A 23,241-nucleotide genomic window follows, 5' to 3' on the forward strand; every position below is an offset into this window, starting at 1 on the left:
TATAGGCTTGTTGGAATAGGTGGGTCTTCAGGTTCCTTTTGAAGCATGTCAAGGTAGGTCAGAGTCTGATATGTTGTGGCAGAGCATTCCAGAGTATGGGGGAGGCACAGGAGAGAAATCTTGGATGTGATTGTGGGAAGAGAAGATGAGAGGGGAGTAGAGAAGGAGATCTTGTGAAGATCGAAGGTTACATGCAGGTAAGTACTGCGAGACTAGGTCACTGATGTATGGAGGAGACAGGTTGTGGATGGCTTTGTATGTCACGGTTAGGGTTTTGAACTGGAGTCGTTAGGCAATGGGAAGCCAGTGAAGGGATTGGCAGAGAGGGGGGTCGGGGAGTAGTATCTCTGTCTCTGGGATCAAAGATGAAAAAAATGAGAAAACAGTGGCCTCTGAGAGAACACATGATAGTAGAAAAGAATGTAATTGCAGAACCATTGGTTGACAGGAATAAGATTATTTTACCACCACTGCACGTCACATGAAGCAGTTTGTAAAGGTTCTAAACAATGAGCGAAGATGCTTTAACCCCTTCACCTCCCAGCCTGAAAACACCTTAATGTCCAGGTCATTTTATTCATTTCTGACGAGTTTCAGTTGATGAGGTTATAACTCTGGAACGCTTCAAGATATTCCAGTTATTCTGAGACTGGTTTTCGGGACATATTGTACTTAAAAATAGTGGTAAATTTAGGACGATGTTTTTTAGTGTTTATTTGTGAAATAAACAAAAAAATGGAAATTTGATGAAAATGTCACAATTTTTAAACTTTCAATTTTTATAACCCTTAAAACTGAAACTTTTGTCACACAATATAGTTAATAAACAATATTGTCTACTTTACACCAGTTCACTTTTTGAAACAATTTACTTGTTAGGAAGTTATAAGTGTTAAAAGTTTATCAACAATTTCTCATTTTTCCAACAAAATTTCCAAAACCATTTTTTTTTTGGGGACCATATCACACTTCAAGTGACTTTGAGAAGCCTAAGTGGCAGAAAATACCCAAAAGTTACCCCATTCTAAAAACTGCACCCCTCACACTGCTCAAAACCATATTCAAGAAGTTTATTACCACCTTAGATGCTTCACAGGAACTAGAGAAATGTGGAAGGAAAAAGTAAAAATTAAACTTTTTCCCACAAAGATGTTGCATTAGCCATAAAATTTTGCATTTTCACAAGGGTAACAAAAGAAAATACACCAAACAATAAGTTGAGCAATTTTTCCTGAGTACGCCCATACCTCACATGTGGTGTAAGTCTAAAGTTTAGGCATACGGCAGGTCTCGGAAGAAAAGGAATGCCATTCCAATTTTTTAACACAAAATTAGCTGGAGTCATTAGCGAACGCCATGACACATTTGGAGACCCCCTGAGGTGTCTAAACAGTGGAGCTCCCCCACAAGTGAACCTATTTTGGAAACTAGACCCCTCAAGGAATATATCTAGATGTTTGTTGAGCACCTTGAACCCTCATGTGCTTCACAGAATTTTAGAACATTGAGCCATGAAATTAAAAAAAAAATACAGTTTTACCACAAAATTGTTACTTCAACCAGCTAGGAAAAATTGCACCACACAATTTATTGTGCAATTTTTGCTGAGTACGCTGATACTGCATATGTGGTGGAAATCTACTGTTTGGCCACACAGCAGGGCTCGGAAGGGAAGGAGCACTATTTTACTGCTATATTGTCTAGAATGGTTAGGGGACGTCATGACCCATTTGGAAAACCATTAAAGGTACCTAAACAGTAGAGCTCCCCCACAAATGACCCCATTTTGGAAACTAGACCTCTGAAGGAATTTATCTAGATAGTTTGGTGAGCACCTTGAACCCCTAGGTGCTTCATGGAATTTTATGGTATTGAGCCATGAAATAAAAAAAAAATACATTTTTAACCTCAAAAATGTTGTTTAATGTCAAAGCCTTCATTTTCACAAGGGTAAAGCCTGCTTTACACATTGCAATTTCGCATATGATATCGTATGCGATTTGCAACGCCCCCATCGTATGTGTGGCACGTTCAATTTGTTGATCGTGTCGCACAAACGATTAACCCCCGTCACACATACTTACCCGTCCATACGACCTCGATGTGGGCGCCGAACATCCACTTCCTGGAGTGGGAGGGACGTTCGGCGTCACATCGACGTCACGTGGCAGCCGGCCAATAGAAGCAGAGGGGCGGAGATGAGCGGGACGTAAACATCCCGCCCACCTCTTTCATTCCACATTGCCGGCTGGAGCCGCAGGATGCAGGTAAGATCTGTTCAATGTTCCTGGGGTGTCACACTGCGATGTGTGCTGCCTCAGGAACATTGAACAACCCAACGTACAATTCGTCAGGATTCAACGACGTGTATGCGATGAACGTTTTAACGTTCAATCGCAATCGCATGTACCTGTCACACACTACAATGTACCTTACGATGCCGGATGTGCGTCACTTATGACGTGACCCCGCTGACACATCGTAAGATTTATTGTAGCGTGTAAAGCGAGCTTAACAGGACCAATGGACCATACAATTTGTTGTGCAATTTCTCCTAAGTACTCCAGTACCCCATATGTGGTCAAAAACTACGTTGTAGGTACATGTGCAAAGTGAAGAAGTGAAGGAGCACCATATTTGAGATTAGATTTAGCTGGAATGGTTTGCGAGTGCCATGTCACATTGGCAACACCCCTGAGGTGCCAAAACAGTGGAGCCCCCCCACAAGTGACCCAATTTTGGAAACTAATTCCCTCAAAGAATTTATCTGGATATTTGTTGGGAACCTGTAACCCACAGGTGCTTCACTGAATTTTATATTGTTGAGCCAAGAAAATGAAAAAATAAAATTTTTAATCTCAAAAATGTGGCTTTAGGCTATGTGCGCATGCTGCAGATTTACAGTGGATTTTGCCATGGATTAGCCGCGGATTTGCTGCAGAAAATATGTCTAACATTGCTGCAGTCATTCCCCAGCAAATCCTATGGGTTTTAAAAAATGCTGTGCGCACACTGTGTGTTTTTTATACCTGTGGATTAACCCGCGGATTTTCCACTGCGGAATTAATGAGCATGTCACTTCTTTTTCGCAGGTACCTGCCTTTTTTTGCCCTAGATAATGGTAAAAATCCGCAGGGACTAACCTGCGGAAAATCCGCTGTAAATCCGTGGTAAATCCGCGGCAAACCGCAGTAAAACCGCATGCGGATTTCGCTGCAGTTTTGGTACGTTTTTTTACCGCGGGTATGTGATTCTTTAAGAGGGTCCGGATTTTTCTTAAGAAATGGTCACTTTTTAGTGCGCAAATGGCCTTAATCCCAAATTTCCAATTTTCACAAGGGGAATAGGCTTCAATCACAATGTGTTTGTTATACAATTCTCCTGAAAGTGGCAATACCTGACATGTGACTGTACAGCACTGTTTGGCCACACCACACGGCTTGGGAGTGAAGGAATATCATTTGATTTTTGGAGCACAGATTTGCCTTGAATAGTTTGCAAACTCCATTTGCAAAACCCCTAAGTGCCAAAGTGTCAGAACAGAAAAAATCCCATCAAGTAATCAAATTTGGGAAATTACACATCTCTGAGAATTCATCTATGGGTGTAGTGATGATTTAAGCAGGCTTTACACGCTACGATATCGTTAATAAATTATCATCAGGGTCACGGTGTTTGATGTACATCCGGCATCCTTAACGATATCGCAGTGTGTGACACTTATGAGCGACCTTAAACGATCGCAAAAACGGTCAAAATCGTTTGCCGCGGAGAGGTCGTCCTGAAACAAAAAATCGTTTTCTGTTTATTAGCAATGTTGTTCGACGTACCTGCGGCACCACACATCGCTGTGTGTGACACCACAGGAGCGACGAACATCTCCTTACCTGCCTCCACCGGCAATCTGTAAGGAAGGAGGTGGATGGGATGTTACGGCCCGCTCATCTCCGCCCCTCCGCTACTATTGGACGCTTGCCGTGTGACGTCGCTGTGACGCCGCATGGACCGCCCCCTTAGAAAGGAGGTGGTTTGCCGTCCAGAGCGACATCGCAGAGCAGGTATGTGACACTGCCGTAGTGATAATATTTGCTACGGGAGCGATCACACAATATCACACGTACGACGGGGGCGGGTGCTATCGCGCTCAACATCGCTAGCCGATGCTAGCGATGTCGCAGCGTGTAAAGCCCGCTTTAGTCTCTGGAAAACAGCCATGGTGTCAAATGCAGTGAATGTTGCAGAATTAAACATTGCAAATAAGTCCTTGTTGTGCCCAGTAGATTGTAATGCCCATACATTGTGCCCAGCTCGTGCTTCTGAAAACCTTTTAGGCACATTGTGGGGCTCAGAAGACAGGGGAGCATTTGGCATTTGGATTTCAGAGCCCAGATTTTGTTGGATTTCTTTTTTTTAACAGGGGAGCCATCGCACTTTTCCAGAGCCTTTTTGTTACCAGTAATGTGGACGCCCCCTATATTTCCATTGACAGATGACGAACCTTAGTGGGGACTTGTGTTTTTGTGGGTTGAGTTGAATGCTATTTTGTGGCGATTTTGGTACAGAACATTTTGGATCATTTTACATTTATGCTGTGCTCTATGCTGAGCACTTACATCGGAGTTTCCATCTACATCTCCGAAATATGGGGATCAGGTGAAACCTGGGATGGATCCATTCACTAATGAGGCAGCAAAGTTACTGCAGACTTTTTTTTGCTTTTGTTCAGCTGTGTCCGTCTTTTCAAAGGTGAACAAAACTGTTGATGACAGCAATTTTGTGCACGCTTAAAAAGATGGACACCGCTGGACTACAGGCCAGACGTGAGGTCAAAGTGACTCCCTCTGGCTCATTACAGTGAATTTTTTGTTGGGGATTTTGTCTGAATCATGTTTTCAGAGATTTAAGGCATGTGCCCAAGATCTGCACGTGCCATGTCTTGGACGCAGTTGCCTGTGCCCACGAGTTTTTGGGCGATGTGGACTTTTGCTCTTTTAGTGGAGAACACTCGCATCTCTGTAAGCATAAAGTGACAGGACAGAAAGCTGCATCGCATGTCAGTTTATGCTGCGGAGAAAAGAAGCACAGTGGGCATGAGATTTCTATAAATCCATCCACTGTGCTTCTATTGTACAATGCAGTGTTTTGGACGTAGTAAGAACATGCTGCATCCAAAACACTGCTAACGCTGGTTATGGGCACATATCCTTACATATAATCATGGTGTAAGTGCTCAGCATAGAGCGCAGGATAAATATGAGCCGCACTATACAGGAATCTTTCAGAGGCAGAATGACCAAAATCAACAGCGATTGAACAATTGGCTTTATTTATTTATTTTTTACTCCATTCACCTTGCAGTTTAAGTGATTAAGCAACTTCATTCCTCGGGTCAGTACAATTACAGCGATAGCAGATTTATATAGCTTTTTTAGGTTTCGCGACTATTACACTAAAAACGCTTTTCCAAAATAAAGTTTTTTTGCATCAGTGAATTTTGAATGCTACAGTTTTTTTTTATTTTTCTGCTGACAGGGTCATGTGAGGGCTTGCTTTTTTGTGGGATGAGTTGGAGTTTTTATTGGTATTTTGGGACAGATAACTTTTTTTATCTATTTTTATTCCACTTTTTGTGAGGCTGAATTAAAAAGAAACAGCAACTCGGGAAAAGTGGGTTTTTTGTTACACCGTTACCTGTGCCATAAAAGTGATAAGACCGTTTTATTCCTCAGGTCAGTACAATTACAGCGATATTGCATTTTTGTAGGGTTTTTTTTAGGTTTTGCTGCTTTTACAAAATAAAAAAACTATTTTATAGGAACAAAAAAATAGTTTTTTGCATGGCTGTATTCTGAGAGCTATAACTTTTTTTTAGTTTTTCTTGATGGAACTGTATAGCAGCTTGTTTTTGCAGAAAAGACTACGTTTTCAGTGGTACTATTTTTATTTATATATGACTTTTGATCGTGTTTTATTTTACTTTGTCATCTGTGTGATGAAAAGACAGTTTTGCTACTTTTTTTCATCTTTTTACGGTGTTCACTGAAGGGGTTAACTAGTGTGACAGTTTTTACACAAATATAACTAATTATTGAAATATCATTTATTATTCTTTATTTTGTGATTTTTTTTCAATTTTATTTTTTTAATTTTCATTTAGTTCCTTTATAGGACATTACATTACAGTGCTTTGATTGCAGCTGCAATCTTCTGCAGTGCTCAAGATCATTGTAGAACATTGCAGTTGTCAGAGCTGAACTGAGAAAGCCTTAGTGATCATGCTACAGGCATGGTCACACAGGCTTTCCGTAGTCAGGTGACCAGGAGGTCATGAATACATTGGGTCACCATGGCAATGATCGTGATTACATGCGCCTTTGAACATAATGTGATGTTCTCATGTTATGTAGGATATTAGGAAGTTGCCCAGCAACTGACTGTAGGACAAGCAAAATGGCAATTGTAAGTCTTGTGCAAGCGCACTTTGATCTGCCCTTAGTAGGGAAGATCAAAGTATTATAGTTCACCTGCACAAGACCTCAACACTGGCTAGTGTAGATGACGTAGAATGTATCATCCACACTAGCTTCAGAAGAAGGGGGGACAAAGATGGCCGAAGGAGGACAGAGACGCCCATCCGACCGTTTGCTCCGCACTAACCATTAGTATTATAAAAATCCGGTGATAGGTTCCTTTTAAAAACTGTTGTTACTATCTTTGCTGCGGATTGGTCTTTGTTCGCCAGAGATTGCAGGTATTAGCGACCTGGAAAAAAAATATGACCACAAAAGTCCAAGCAACCAGCCAAGACCACAAACCCCCTATAGGGTGCTGGGGCGAACGAGAACTGTACTCCCGTTCTGGTATTCTTACAACTCCACTAAGATTTAAGAACTATAGAAGATAGATAACGATCACACTGGGATATCCACATGATGGCTGGTTACTGCTAGCCTATTCAAACAGATTGCCCTGGTGCAACTCACCATAAGAAAAGTGCCGACATATCTCAGTGAATTAAGCACGTATCAATGATACCTTTTTATGCGTGTTTAATTCTTATTCTGTAATGTAAATTCTTCATAAATAAAATAAATAAACATGTATGAATTTGATTTAATAACTGTCACACCCGATGTCCCAGCAGCGCTCCTTACCTACTGAGCCGGTTTCACCATCCAGGCACCACTCCGTACCCACTGATCTGGTCGCACCTGCATTGCACCGCTCCATGCTCACTGATCCAGTCTCGCCATCGCACCACCGCTCCTTGCTCACTCGTCCAGTCCATGCGTCCACCGGTCACGCCTGCCGCTCCCGCTCTTGCTCCCCTGAGGCCTGTTCCAGGTCTCAGGAGTCTGACTCTGACTGATGCCTCTGTATAGGACCGGGCCACGCCCGGTCACCTGGTCTTATAGGCCCAGCACTGCTGCAACAGGAAATGACCTGAGGCTGTGCTGGGTATATAAGACTGGCCTTTCCATGTGGGCGGGGCCTGATCATCGCTTGTGTTTCTTTGCTTTGTCTTGTGAGCTAGGTGCTCAGGTCCTTTAGTTCCTGTTTCCTGTATTACTGCATTAAAGTACGCTGTGACCTGGTCCTGTATTTGCTTCCTGATACCTGTTCCTGTACTGTCCTATGGGACTCCATGACCCTGGTCACCTGGTTCTTCCCATTCCTGCCACGCTAGTGCTCCAGCTACCGTGTACCCTGCCCTCCAGGTGGGGTGCTCGGTCCGGTGGATCCACCTCCTGGGCCTACCAGTCCTCCCCGGCCCTCACAATAACCAAGAAGACAAAAATTATAATGTTTAGCAGATATCAGTCCTAGTGTGGATTGGTCATTTGCATATACGTAGGGTATATCACATCTCATTAATTAGAGCTGCTGGAAGAAAAATAAGAACAGGTTTAGAATCAAACAAAAACTGACCTAAAAATAGGTTAAATATTTCTTGAACCAATTCTCTTGTTCTTCAGTGTTATTTTTCTTTGTATGCAGATACAAAGAAAAATAACACTGAGGAATAGAGATGAGTGGTGTTCGAATCGAACTGTTCGCCAATCTCAAATTCAACCTGTTTTAGGCGATCTACGAGTCGTTCGACGAACGCGAACAATTAGCTTCAAGTTCGACAGTTCAAAGTTATGTTCGATAATTGTTCGATCACCAAAAGTGTAACTGGCTTTTCACAGTAAAGGGCATTTTTACACTCTGCGATATCGATAGCGAGCATACCCGCCCCCGTTGGTTGTGCGTCACGGGCAAATCACTGCCCGTGGCGCACAACATCGCTTACACCCGTCAGACAGACTTACCTTCCCTGCGACGTTGCTGTGGCCGGCGAACCGCCTTCTTTCTAAGGGGACGGTTCGTGCGGCGTCACACCGACGTCACACAGCAGCCGTCTAATAGAAGCGGAGGGGCGGAGATGAGCGGGCGGAATATCCCGCCCACCTCCTTCCTTCCTCATTGCCGGTGGACGCAGGTAAGGAGATGTTCGTCGTTCCTGCGGTGTCACACATAGCGATGTGTGATGCCGCAGGACCGACGAACAACCAGCGCCAAGCACCACCAACGATATTATGAAAAGGAGCAACATGTCAACGATCAACGATTTTTGATGTTTTTGCGATCGTTGATCGTCGCTCCTAGGTGTCACACGCTGCGATGTCGATAACGATGCCGGATGTGCGTCACTAACTAGCGACGTGACCCCGACGATATATCGTTAGCGATGTCGCAGCGTGTAAAGCACTCTTAATACTGTCATTCAATGTTAATACAGTGGAACCTTGGTTAACGAGAACAATCCGTTCTGGGAGTGTGCTTGTTAACCAAGTTACTCGTTCAGCAAAGCAAGATTTCCCATAGGAAATCATTGCAAAGCAGACAATTCGTTCACAACTTGTTAAATGTCCCATCCTGGTCCCCTATTGTGCCATTCTACACATGTACAAACATGTACAAACACGTACAAACACGTACAAACACACACAAACAAACACGCACACACACATATTATGCTCATCTTACCTTCCGTTCCATTGCCGGCCTCCTGGGACTTGCAGTTCGCCGGTACAGGATGTGTATCGGGTAACCATCGCGTCTGATGCCGGAACTTCCGCTGCCAGAGTGCTGACGTCAAAGGCAGGAGCCGCTTGCCTCTGATTGGCCAGCATGCTGCCTTTCAGTAGCGTCTGACAGAGGAAGTTCCTCCCTCGTTGCGATGGTTACCCGATACACGTAGTTCGCTGCTACAGGATGTGTAACGGGTAACCATCGCGACAAGGGAGGAACTTCCTCTGTCAGAAGCTACTCAAAGGCAGCGCGCTGGCCAATCAGAGGCAAGCAGCTCCTGCCTTTGACATCAGCGTTCTGGCAGCGGAAGTTCCGGTATCGGTCGTGATGGTTACCTGATACACATCCTGTAGCGGTGAACTACGTGTATCGGATAACCATCGCAACGAGGGAGGAACTTCCTCTGTCAGATGCTACTGAAAGGCAGCGCGCTGACCAATCAGAGGAAAGCGGCTCTTGCCTTTGATGTCAGTGCGCTGGCAGCGGAAGCTCCGGGACATCGGTCGCAAGGTTACCCAATACACATCTTGTACCGGCGAACTGAAAGTCCCACGAGGCCGGCGATGGAACGGAATGTAAGGTGAGCATATTATCTTTGTGTGCGTTTGTGCTTGTGCATGTTTGTATGTGTTTGTGTTTGCCTGCCATTGTTTTCACCCACTGTTCGACAAACTGAACCGAACTCGAACACTAGAGTGGTGGCTCATCTCTACTGAGGAACAAGAAAATTGTAAGTGTAAAAATCAAGGGGCATTTTACGAACCTATTTATAAAGCATAGTAAAATATATATAAAATATCTACTGTAGATAAACAGATCTTTAGAAAACTATTTCTAAAGATCTTTTATCGTATGATCGGGAACTAGTCCCAAAGGTGTTGCTTCCCTTCCTAGTTGGCCCCCTTAGCATGTTAGTACACCCCTCTGGGCCCCTGTGGGTGTGCTAACATGCTAATGAATGCGCAGCGTCAGCGGATGATCTCACTCACCTCTCCGCCGCCATCGCCGGCTGATGCTGGATTTCAGCTCAGTGCGCATTACCCCGGACTTTCAGTCATGTGCACTACTTCAGTTTGAAGCCGGGATGTGTAAATGTAGCGCCCAGGGATATGGGGTACTCTGTCCCGGGCAGTAACAAATGGGAATGTCACTCTGGTGGCCGTTGCCCGGTTCCGTGCCCTGGGCCCCTTTTGTTAATGGGGGGTATTTACAGGGGAGATAAGAGTTTTTGTCATATGACGCCACCTGCGGGTTGCGGTTAAGGATGGAGAACCGCCGCTACTGAATGTGGGTACTCGCAGGGCTGGTGGTAGTGGCAACTGTGATGGTAGGCCCTCCGCAGGTAGGGCTGTGCCTGGGAGATATAACGAGGGCAATAACGGAGACCACACCAGATTATTTTTAACAGTCTCTATTCACTTTGGACCCAGGGGTTGCTGGTTCAGGTCACTTTGAGGGCCAGTGCCAATGTAGTGACCCAGGTTGCTCTATCCCCGGCACTCTCAGTTGATTGGGTCCCCGTAGCATGGTGCATTTGGGGACCCCAACTGTCCCTTTTGGGGTACAGTCTCCTTCTCCGTACGGCGGGCAGTGCGGACCCTTTGGGGAAGTAAGTGTCCGAACCCCGATCCTAGTTTACTGCTGATGCCCCCGGATTATTTTGTTCGGTGAAGTCCGTGAAGGTGTCCTCACCGCGAAGGTATTTGCCAGTCTAAAAAGTGCGCTTGACTTAGGGCCCTGTGCCCCGTGCTTGCTCCGGTCCCAGCGGTATCTCTAGTACCCATCTTGGCGACCTCTCTCCTGTGCCCCCAGGGTCACCGTTACACGGACCCAGCTCAGGCACGTCCGCACACCTCTCCTGTGTGCTACTCGACTCTCTCCTCACTACTGACTGACTGACCCCTCCCACCAGGCTGGCTATGCCCAGGGATTCGTTCCCATGGCGACCATCCCCTTACATGGTTAACCCTCTATGCCGAGTGTGGACTGGTGAACTAGGATTTTGGTCGTGTTTTGTTTGAATCGGCACTGGTACTCCAGGTCTCAGGGGGGTAGGTCCCGCATCCCCAAGAGAATGCAGTTCCCTGTAGTGCCCTGAGGGTTTCAGGGGCACTACATACACCCGGCTTTATAGTGCGCATGACCGAAACTGTGACGGTGCACATTCATTAGCATGTTAGTACGCCCCTGTGGGTGTGCTAACATGCTAATGAGGCTGCCTAGCCAGGGGAACTAACACCCAAGGGATTAGTCCCCTCGCTCATTAGCATACGATAAAAGATCCTTAGAAATACTTTTTCTAAAGATCACTTCATCTATGCTAGTGTATATGTGACGCCCCAGGGGTGCCGATCCTGTTCAGGGATGCCACACGGCTTGTTCAATATGGCGAAAAGGTAATGTCAGTTTTTATATGTCGTGACGCCACTCACGGCTTGCGGTCAGAGATGTGAATGACGGCCGCTGCAGGTTTTACGAGCGTCTGTGGCTGATGGGGTCTGCAACGAAATGATGTAGCCTCCCGTGAGTGAGGCAGGCCCTAGGGGCTCGGGTGAGCAGGGTAGCGGGTCCCAGAATAACACAAGCTGAGTCCAAAAGTCTTTTAGACCCGCAACACACATCCGTTTTTTTTGTACGTGTGCGGTACGTATTTGCACGTACCGGAGACACGTACACACGGAGACCCATGTTATTCAATGGTAGATGGCACACACACGTAAAATCACACGGAACGTGTGTCCGTGTGATAAGTACGTGTGTGCGCTTTTCTGCACGGATGACATGTCCATTTTTGGCCGGCAGCACGCAGGCACAGACCTGCTAAAGTCTATGGGTCCGTGCCTGCACGGACCACACACGGAGTATGTCCGTGTTCAGCACGTTTCATGCGTGTGCGTTTTTACACTAGCGATCTTATTTTTATTTTTTTTTAAATTAAATTCAGTATGCTTACCTTTTTTTCTGCTGTTCTCAGTTATACTTACATTGGCGCTTGGTTTTTTTCTTCCCCCGGCTCATACCGCTCCCCGATCACCAGTGCGGCGAGGAACAGCTGTGCAGAAAATACGCGGCAACAATTACTTTGAATATGCCGGCCGCTCATTAATCAATCTCGTATTCCCTGCTTTCCCCACCCACAGACACCTGTGATTGGTTGCAGTCAGTCACGCCCCCACGCTGAGTGACAGGTGTCTCACTGCACCCAATCACAGCAGCCGGTGGGCGTGTCTATACTGTGCAGTAAAATAAATAAATAATTAAAAAAAACGGCGTGCGGTCCCCCCCAATTTTAATACCAGCCAGATAAAGCCATACGGCTGAAGGCTGGTATTCTCAGGATGGGGAGCCCCACGTTATGGGGAGCCCCCCAGCCTAACAATATCAGTCAGCAGCCGCCCAGAATTGCCGCATACATTATATGAGACAGTTCTGGGACTGTACCCGGCTCTTCCCGATTTGCCCTGGTGCATTGGCATTCGGGGTAATAAGGAGTTTTTGGCAGCCCATAGCTGCCAATAAGTCCTAGATTAATCATTTCAGGCGTCTCCCCGAGATACCTTCCATGATTAATCTGTAAATTACAGTAAATAAACACACACAACTGAACAATCCTTTATTAAAAAAAAAACACTAACAAATTGCCTTGTTCACCAATTTTATAAGCCCGAAAAAGCCCTCCATGTCCGGCGTAATCCAGGATGGTCCAGCGTCGCTTCCAGCTCTGCTGCATGAAGGTGACCAGAGCTGCAGAAGACACCGCCACTCCTGTCAGCTTCACGCAGCTAATAAAGGGAATAGCGCGATCAGCTGAGCTGTCACTGAGGTTACTCGCGGCCAACGCTGAATACAGCTGATCGCGCTATTCCCTTCATTAGCTGCGTGGAGCTGACAGGAGCGGCGGTGTCTTCTGCAGCTCTGGTCACCTTCATGCAGCAGAGCTGGAAGCGATGCTGGACCATCCTGGATTACGCCGGACACACCCCCACCCCCATTAGACAGTAACATTAGCCAAACACAAAACCCTTGTTGCCTTCCTCAAGGGTCTGATGTCCACACCAGGTGGGGCAGATGAAAGCGGGTGGCCCCACCCACCGAGGAGTTCACAGGCCTGGAGGCGGGAAAAGTGCCAGAACGAGTTTGGAGTTTGAAGTGTGAGGAGTAAACACTTGGGTGTCTGGGTTTGTGGCCGAGGCACTGACAGCAAGGTTGGCAGACAGTGGTGGCCGTCAGCAGGAGTGGTAAAGCAACGCGGAACCGTAGGATCGGGGTCGGACGTTGGCCCGCCGGTACCAACCGGGGAGCGAAGTGAAGCCAGCACACACAGGCAGGCCCATCGGACCCCGACCAGGCTTGGAGCCGCCGACAATAGTCAAATCCGAGTGTGACCGGAACCCCAGGGGTTTCCTAACAGCCAAAGACCCGATAGAAGGCAACCGCCCACACTGTGAGGGTATACAGCTACCGCCTAAGGCTAGAGACCCAAGGGCCAGCGCCTGCGGGCAAAAGGGCTCCTCCGGCATCCATACACCGGGGAGCGGACTACCGTTGGGGATCCATCGTAGTCAAACAAGTACATCAAGGTGCAGGGAAAGACAGCCGCCATCACCTGTCCGGGGAGAGACACTGCAGCTGGCTGCGGGACCCGTCCATCCAGCCGTCTGGTTTACCGAGGACTTTGTACATCTCTTGCTTAGTGAGTACACCCGTGACATCTGGCACCGCGCCGCGCTGTCCCTGCAACCCTGCACCTCACCATTCCTGCCTCCCCGTCACACCACCCGGGACCACCGACCCCTACCCACGGAGGGGGAAAACAACATCCCAGCTGTTCCCTACCATCGCTCCCGGGATCCCCGTCACCAGCAGCGGTAGTGCCCATCTTCACCACAACCCGTGGGTGGTGTCACGGACTAAATCCCCCAAACCAACCACCCCCTTCACCCACAGGCGAGGAGCGCCGCTCGAGTCCCCGGATCCGGCCCACCGCTCGAGCCACCGAGCAGCAGCAGCCGCAGCAGCGCCGGACCCGAGCGTGAGCGAGCGCGCGGCGGTGTCCTCCCCGCCCGCGACACATGCCCAGCCACCAGGAACACCGTATTGTCTCTCCAGGTGACCATTCTCCCCTACTAATGGTTACTACCCCATGCAGGGTCTGACTAGTGGCAGCGCTTGTATCCGCCTCGCGACCGCCGCTCACCACCACTAGACTGGCTCTCTTCCTCCTCAGAACTCGACTCTCCTCCCTTCCTGACAACCTCTGCACTCTAGCTCCCAGCCCCTCCGCTCCACCCCTTGACAAGATTTGAAGGCCAGCCTACTCCGGAGACTGCCCAAGGGTCCTATCTACTGGTGTGGGAGAACTGGTTGCTATGTGTCTGTGCGTACACACCTCGTTCTGGCCCTTATAATTACGTGGAAGTACTGTCCCAGCATGGGTGCAGTACTCAGTGGCGCCTGACTGGGTCAGGGGCGCCACATTCCCCCTTGGCTATTGACAGCACATCCTCGGGCTGCAAAGATAAGAAAAGAAAACAGAAGTTTTCCCACACAGGGGAGATATTTACATGTAAACATACCAGGTACCATACCACCACCACCAACCACCCATGAGTCTTTAACCCAAGACCCGAATACGGAGTGATCACCAGTCCTTTTTTTGACCTGGTCTCGGTATGCTCCGCCGCAGACCATTTCGGCGACAGTGCTGTTTGTCCTGGTGGCGTAGGGTAGGCCCCGTAAACAGGCCTACCTGCTTCGTCTCTTTGTGCTGGAGAGCAGGCCCCATAAACAGGTCTGCCCCCTTGGTGGTGCAGAGCCATGCCCCATCAACAGGCACACTCTGGGGTTGGTACCACTGGGGTAACTATGTACACTGCGAGAGTTTGTGGCTATAGTCAGTTCATAACCTGTGGTTCATGTAAAGTGCACATAACCTGGTGCTAAGAATACTTGAAGAGTTCACGCAAAAGTCCTTGCGGGCACATTTTACTTAAACGTTAGTTTAAAATGTTTTATGAAAAGTTAAAGTATCTAAATTGACTAAATTGACTTCCGCCTTCCAAGGTCAGCGCTTGATACTTTGGTGCACTGACCCTTTGAGGTCGTGTCATGGGCGTCCTCTGGCAGTGGTGACAATGGGGACCTGATCGAAGCAGTGGGGGTGGAGCCTGGGCTCACTGAGGTCCTCCTTGGACATGGCACCACATCCAAAGCGAACCAGCCTCTCTCCCCCATATGCCGCGTAAACTCCACCACGTCTCCCATGTACAGGTCATGGCCAGGATGACCGCGCTGCAAATGGGATTGCACGTCCTGCCGGGACACAAAAATCCTCTCTTTTACCCCTGCTTCCACAATGAAACCCCACCCCTTACGGCAATTGAACTCTTCCACTACTCCCAGGTGGAGGGGCCTCGAGCCCGGGATCCGGCCCGCCGCAGGGACTGCTTTTCTTGCGGGTCCCGGGCCTCCAACTGCTCACTCCCTGGGATGGATCTACAAGGGGGTGTGGGCGACCAGCTCTCACTCGTCATTGCTCTCTGCGGGCTTGCGACGTTCAGATGGCCCTGGGGTGGGCCTCCCTCCGGAGCGACATCACCTGGTCATTAGCGGACCACCAGGTGAGTGAAGCGCTCTGCATCTCTTCCTCCCTGCTGGGGTTTGCTGTGACCTGGTTAAGTCGGGTAGGTGATGGGGTGGCGGTTGCCACTGGCTGCAGGACCTGTTCTCTCTCCCTGGCGGAGGGTTCTGCGACCTCTTCCGGTCGGCGGGGGGACAGCAGCGCGGCCTTGGCTTTAAGCAAACCATTATGGTCTCCCTCACTTACAGAGGGTGCTGCGACCTCCTCCGGTCAAGTACGTGGCAGCTCTGGGGGGCTCGGACTCTGTGAGGTTGGTGAGGTACGTGTAGTTCCCCTCACCGGCAGGTTTAGCAGGTAGTTAAACTGGAGTCTGCTCTAGGGACCTGTACCCCGTGCGTGCCTAGCCACCAGGAACACCGTACTGTCTCTCCAGGTGACCGTTCTCCCCCACTAATGGTTACTACCCCGTGCAGGGTCTGACTAGTGGCAGCGCTTGTATCCGTCTCGCGATCGCCACTCACCATCACCAGACTGGCTCTCCTCCTCCTCAGAACTCGACTCTCCTCCCTTCCTGACAACCTCTGCACTCTAGCTCCCAGCACCTCCGCTCCACCCCTTGACAAGATTTGAAGACCAGCACCCTCCGGAGACTGCCCAAGGGTCCCATCTACTGATGTGGGAGAACTGGTTGCTATGTGTCTGTGCGTACACACCTCGTTCTGGTCCTTAGGATTACCTGGAAGTACTGTCCCAGCATGGGTGCAGTACTCAGTGGCACCTGACCGGGTCAGGGGCGCCACATATACACGGACGGTTAGGTAGAGATTAGCAATATCTACCCAGAGCTGCTCGTGGTTCTGGGTGCAAATTGCACCTGATTGGTTCCTGTTAAGTTGTGCGCATAGCCTGAAGGCCCCATTACACGCTACAATTTATCTGATGATCTCATTAGCGATGTGACACGCCCAGATCGTAGTTACGATTTGCTGAGATCGATCATAGGTCGTTTAGTAGCGGTCACACGTAACGATCTCACAAGCAAACCAAAATCATTCAGCGATATATTGTTTGACCAAGGCGGTCGTGTGGATGTTGTTCATCATTTGCAGGGTGTCAAACGTACCAATATGGCTGCTGCGTTCCAAAAGACGAACAATATTTTGAAACTGAACGATGTGTCAACGATTTTCAACCTATTTGCGATCGTTTGGAGTCGCACATAGGTGTCACACGCATTGACTTCGCTAATGATGCCGGATGTGTGTCACGGAATCCGTGCCCCCCGACATCATATTGTCAGATAAATCGTAGCGTGTAACGCCGCCTTTACAGTTAATTTTCTGAGCATTGATATCTTTCTTGCGTGTTAGTTTAGAATGGCTATTATTGAATTTTGTTTTATTTTATGCAGTTTAGAAGGGGTTGTCTAGTTGTCATGTAGTAGACAACCCCTTTAAATTACTGGTGTGGAAAAATTATAGCATGGGTCTTTAGGATTATTCACTGATGAAATCTAGCAATCCAGCCAACACATTCATTGTCATTTTCTGCTTGGATGTATGTTAATTATTACAGCTATAGAGTCAATATTTGTAATGGATGTGTGCATTATATAATATTTAAGAAGTATAATAAATCACTATTATGGGCTGAATATGAGATATTGACTCAGCCTACAATTTCTGCGGCATCACCTCTTTGGTCCTATTAGACAAGGGAATGATATTCAGACAAAATGAAAGAAATACTATATCCCTAGAGTAGATCACTGTCCTCACCAAGACGCAGCAGTATTATGTTCCTACTGGACCTACCAGCAGGGAATACTATAGATGATAGTCATTGACTGATTTCTCCATTCTACAATTCGAGGAGATAAAAAAGTATGAAAAGCATCCACATTTCTTGGGAAGGCAGCTCACATAGGTTATAGAGATGAAAGAACGCAAGACAGTGTGCAGTGAAGGGGAGAGAATCACATAGAGGGTACAGGTGGTGGGAGAAAGTAGAGCCACCATGGCACACTACGAAGGAGAAGGAGGGGAAGGAGGAGACCTTATGGTCTGTAAAAAGAGAAACAGTACAGGAGTGAAGCTGTGCTGATACATAAGAGCTAGTGAAGTCAACATACATTCATCGTGTATTAATGAGAGGGTCACAACTGTAAGAGAAAAATCTGAAACTAGGGGAAGGTTTTATCTTATCAGGGGGAAGGAAGGAAAGGGCTGAGGAAGGGAGAGAGGAAGAAAAGAAGTAGAATTATAAAGGGAATTTTTTTTTTGAACTGAAGGTAATCACTGGCCATTCTCCTATGAATAACATCACTTAAGGGGGCTTTACACGCTGCGACATCGCTAATGCGGAGTCGTTGGGGTCACGGAATTTGTGACGCACATCCGGCCGCATTAGCGATTTTGCTGCGTGTGACACCGATGAGCGATTTTGCATCGTTGCAAAAACGTGCAAAATCGCTCATCGGTGACATGGGGGTCCATTCTCGATTATCGTTACTGTAGCAGTAACGATGTAGTTCGTCGCTCCTGCGGCAGCACACATCACTATGTGTGACGCCGCAGGAACGAGGAACCTCTCCTTACCTGCGTCCCGGCCGCTATGAGGAAGGAAGGAGGTGGGCGGGATGTTCCGGCCACTCATCTCCGCCCCTCCGCTTCTATTGGGCGGCCGCTCAGTGACGTCGCTGTGACAACGCACGGACCGCCCCCTTAGAAAGGAGGCGGTTCGCCGGTCACAGCGACATTGCCGGGCAGGTAAGTATGTGTGACGGGTCTGCGCGATGTTGTGAGGCACGGGCAGCGATTTGCCCGTGTCGCAACAGATGGGGGCGGGTACCCACGCTAGCGATATCGGGACCGATATCGCAGCGTGTAAAGTAGCCTTAACGCTGTGTTCCCCTGTGACAACTTCCCAACTGATACCAAAAATCCACAAAGAAATGTTTCCAAGGCAGCAGAGCAATGCATGATGTATCCTTTATTGGTATTGGAACAACAGCATACACAGGGTAAAAATATACAACATTTCAGTTATAGTATGGCCTTTACCAAGCCATTGGTTCTTTTTTACTTTGCTTGGTAATGGCTTTCTCATCTGCGAAAAATCGGTCTTATTATGCTAATCACTGTGTGATCAAATTTTCACGTATGTTGACAAGTGTGCTGAAGGAAGAAAGAAAAGGGATAACCTGAGCTGCCATGTGAGATAAAAAGACAATCAGTTGAACATAAATTGTGATTTATTGTTCTGCGCGTTTCGGAGCATTGAAATTCCTTCAGGAACCAAAATCAGTTGTGGATCGTGGATCGGTGATTTTTGATCCTGAAGAAGGCGTTTCAAAACTCCGAAACACGTAAAAAAATAAATCACAATTTATCTATAACTAATCGTCTTCTTATTATCCCACACGGCAGCGCGGGTCAACAATTTTCCTTCTTCCTTCCGCAGACTGATCCATCCACAGGGTCTGCAGCAGCCATTGTGGTCTTCCTTGCCCTTATAGTAGTGTGACTTACACAACTACCCCAGGTGAGTGATTCCCTGTAATCAGTCTATTCTGGTACCACCAAGATAACACCCTATTTGTGCCTTTTTCAGTCATAATAATTACATACGGATGTGGAAAAGAGAGACTTTTTTTTCTATCTTCTTCATTCTGTCAGTCCATCAAAAGATTGTTTTCATGGACCCACTGACTTGGCTTGCCAAGTGCGATCTGACTTACAGAGGCAACTCATGCTGTGATTTTTTTTTTTTCCCTCAGACAGACTCATTGTGAAGGGGGGGAAATATCGGACTTGAGCGCAGCCCCATAGACAAACATTGGTGAGAGTGCGATCTGATGTTTTCTTGGATCATACTCTCACCGACAATCGTCTGCATGAGCCTCAAGAGTGGCCGTGTAATCCTTTGTCAAAGTTTCCCATCCTAATGTCTTGTTGGACTCATAAAATACTCATTTAATTTGAGGATTATACATCCATTCTGATATAGATTTTCAAAGTAAGTACACCAGCCTCCTCAGATATATTTGTGTGTGCACTTTTTGTTTATTTGAAATCTAGTGGCAGATCCGCTTTGAAAGGAACCTGTCAGCAGTTTCTCAGGGTCAACTATAGGTAGGAGAACTAGTTAACAATACTTTACAGTACTGTTAAGTCACAATATGATTTAAAGGGATTGTCCACTACTTTTACATTGATAGATTTGATCAATAGAGACCAAACGTCTTCTTATTTTGAGAGGTAATGACACCTGGATTTATAATCATATCCGTGACTGGCTACAAATGTGAATAAATAAATGACTTTCACAGCAGCTCAGTATAATCTCAGTAGAACAGGATAGAATTACAGATTTCTCCTAAACTTCACATGCAGGGTCCCTTTAAAATTATACACTAGTAACAAAAAGGTGATACATGTGTGTCCGCCATTTTTAATCTTGTAAATCTTAATATAATCAATGCTTCAGTTGGTCAGCATAGATTATTGTAGTTAAAATGGAAGCAAATTCACTTTTAGGCCTCTTTCACACGTACGTGCCTCTGGAACGTGTTTGGCAGTTTTCTCACGTACTGGAGACACGTACACACATAGATCTATGTATTCCTATGGTTTTGGACACACGTAAGTATTTGTGCATGGAACGTGTGTCTGTTACGTACTTACGTGTGTCAGTGTGCTCCACACGCCAACATGTCCGTTTTCTCTTCGGCATCACGGGTGTCACACGGAACGCAAACGTGTCACACGTAATGCACACAGACCACACGGATGTGTTCCGTGTGACATGCACCGGAGAAAAGACGTGTCTGTGAGAAAAAAAAAAAAACCTTTACTCACCTTCTCCAGCCCTGCAGACTCTGCCGCTGCTGTCACTTGCTGCCGACCGCCGCTCATTATGCTCATTGAATATTCACTTCACTGCGGCCGGAAGCAGCAGCAGCGGGGAGTCGGCAGTACCGAAGACCGCAGATCAGCACCACGGACAGCGATGCCAGGGACAGGTGAGCAGAAAGTTCCCGTTCTCCGTGTGTTATCACGGATAACACACGGAGAACACACGTGTGCCATACACACGGCACACCGAGGGCAAAACGCATCTTTGACACGTCCGTGAAAAACGTGCATGTTTTTCAGGGACGTGTGAAAGAGGCCTAAGGAGAAGTTCACAAGTTGTAGACATAGAGTAAATTGAATGAAATTAATGTGTCCAGGAACCTACTTAAATAGAGCAAACTATTACTCCATTAGGCCTCCTTCACACATCCATGTCTCCAGTACGTGTGACATCCGTTTTCACACACACCGGAGACACGGACACACATAGATCCATTAAAATTAATGGGTCAGTGTACAGATTAATGTTTTCACACAGACCGTGTGTCCGTGTGGAGCATACACATGTCCGTATGGACATAATCGTTGACATGTCAGATTTACTCTGGCAGCACGGGTGTCACATGGACCACACACTGATGTGATCCATGTGACATGTACCAGAGAAAACAGAGATTACTTAAAAATAAAGAATTTTTATACTTACCTGTGTCTGCATCTGCTGTTATTTCCGGGCCCGCTCATTGTGCTCATGATTATTCACTGACTCAAAGCGGAACCCGAAAGTAACAGCAGCGCTGGAGACAGGCAAGTATACCAGCTCATGCTGTCCGTGTGCTATCCGGATGTCACACAGATAGCACAGAGAGAGCACACTGAACACACACGGACACACACACACACACACACACACACACATACGCACCTTCACCACAGACCGTGAAACAGGTGTGTGTTTTACACGGACATGTAAAAGAGTCCTTAAACAAATTTGGAAGACTTAACATGCCAACAGTTCCCCAAAAAAGTGCAAACTCCCTATAGGCTGTGTTCAGGCGAGCATGTAACAAAGCATCCTAATTCATCCATAATGTCATCCGCGTGTCCATTTTTTGTGTCCACATGAAATCCGTTTTCATACATTTACATTCCAAAATGTACATGATCAAACATAGTTTCTTAGGATTATAATGCAAATGTCTAAATATCGGATACAGTACGCATGTTCTTTGTGAAATCCGATTTATTTTATTTTTACGCACACATATAGTTGAATGGGCAATTCTCACTTGACCCTCGAAAGAACATTGTGTTGTCAAAAGAACATAGTGTTTGCTATCTGCGTGAACAGCCCTATTGGGTTACATTGTTCAGTGTGGACACGTTCCTACAATACACTTGTCTGAACGAGCCCTTAAACATGGTCGGTCCAAAAGATAACACTACATGATTTCAACACATGGTGAATAAATAATTGAGAAGCTTCTATGGCTACGTACAGGAATTGTGATTAATCAGTATATCAGAGTTAAACAGATACAGCATCACTATATAATAACACAAATATCACAATATCAGTAACAGAAACATAATAACATAACTTTTTTTTTATATAATTGCATTGGTCACATTACTCCAGACCCACATACAATGTCACCAACATTCCACAAGAAAAAGAGGTCCCAAACATACAATTTCACGACATAGTAGAAATAATTGTATCCTATCAAAATATACTACAAATAAACCAACAGGACTGCCAGAAATAATCAGCCTCAAGTTTAGAAATATGATTCAAGTATATAAATGCCTATGTGACCTGTCATGTATCCTTTACTTCCCTCCAATTCTCACCCTACTTCTCTATTTTGACAATTTCTTCATTTTTTGTTCTACTTGTTTACATTTTCTTTATATAAACTAATAATGCTCTTATGAAAAGGTAATACATCAGCCAATGCAAAAAATAAAGTAAAAAATGAGATTACCTTTACCTGTATGTAGGGTTCCCGTGGCCAGCCGCACCAAATACTGCACAAACTTCAGGATTTCCCTTTTACAGCGTTTCCTACAGGTGCTCATCTTATGGGACCAAATTATGGGATGCCTCGACGAGTAGAGGATGGTGAAGAAAAGCAAAGTTTTCCACCCAAAACGTGATGTTTTTATGATCAGTTGGAGGTTACGTCTTAAGAACTGGACAATTTCCTTGAATTGCAGCTTTTACTAAAATTTAGCACATCAGCAGTAGCAGGAAGCCCTCCAGGAGTCAATGTCATTAATGTGCTGCTGAGGAGGAGGATTCCTCTCTGGCTCGCTCCAGGATGACACTCTGCAGACAGCCTGCCTGGCCAGTGATGCTCATGGAGTTAACTGGATATGCTACAGGAGAGATTTACTTACACCGAGCTCCCAGTAGAAAATACAAGCGCACATCAGCCACACAGCAGCCTCCAGGCGGAGCTTCCAACCTATACTTCTACCGTAAATCCAGCAGTTCTCAGAGCCCATCTCAATGCACAGCTTATTAGTGAATGGGCTTGTAAGAGAACCGACTGCGGAATTAATCTGGGCTCTAAAATTTATGGATAGAAAGTTTTAAAGTATTTTTTTTTTACAAAGAAGAATATTAACGTGCTAAAAAACTGCAAGCAAATCCTGATGCCAGCAAATTGAATGAGAATACAAAAGTGTAGTGCACATGCTGAGGTTTTTTTTCTTTGCAGA

At 46.6% G+C, this 23,241-nt stretch overlaps 1 protein-coding gene across 2 annotated transcripts in view; it reads right to left on the reverse strand.

Annotated features, from left to right (window-relative positions):
- The window catches only part of KCNIP4 (potassium voltage-gated channel interacting protein 4), a 1,162,298-nt gene extending 1,139,317 nt beyond the window's left edge, over positions 1 to 22,981 (reverse strand). The window contains exon 1 of one of the 2 annotated variants that reach the window (XM_075346923.1): positions 22,503 to 22,981. In XM_075346923.1, coding sequence (XP_075203038.1) covers positions 22,503 to 22,596 — 94 coding nt within the window. In that variant the 5' untranslated portion in view covers positions 22,597 to 22,981. The remainder of the gene's footprint in view (positions 1 to 22,502) is intronic. The other variant, XM_075346924.1, reaches the window with a different exon arrangement.
- Between the last annotated feature and the right edge of the window lie 260 nt (positions 22,982 to 23,241).

This window comes from Anomaloglossus baeobatrachus, chromosome 1 (genome assembly GCF_048569485.1).
Source record: "Anomaloglossus baeobatrachus isolate aAnoBae1 chromosome 1, aAnoBae1.hap1, whole genome shotgun sequence".
Classification (NCBI taxonomy): Eukaryota; Metazoa; Chordata; class Amphibia; order Anura; family Aromobatidae; genus Anomaloglossus; species Anomaloglossus baeobatrachus.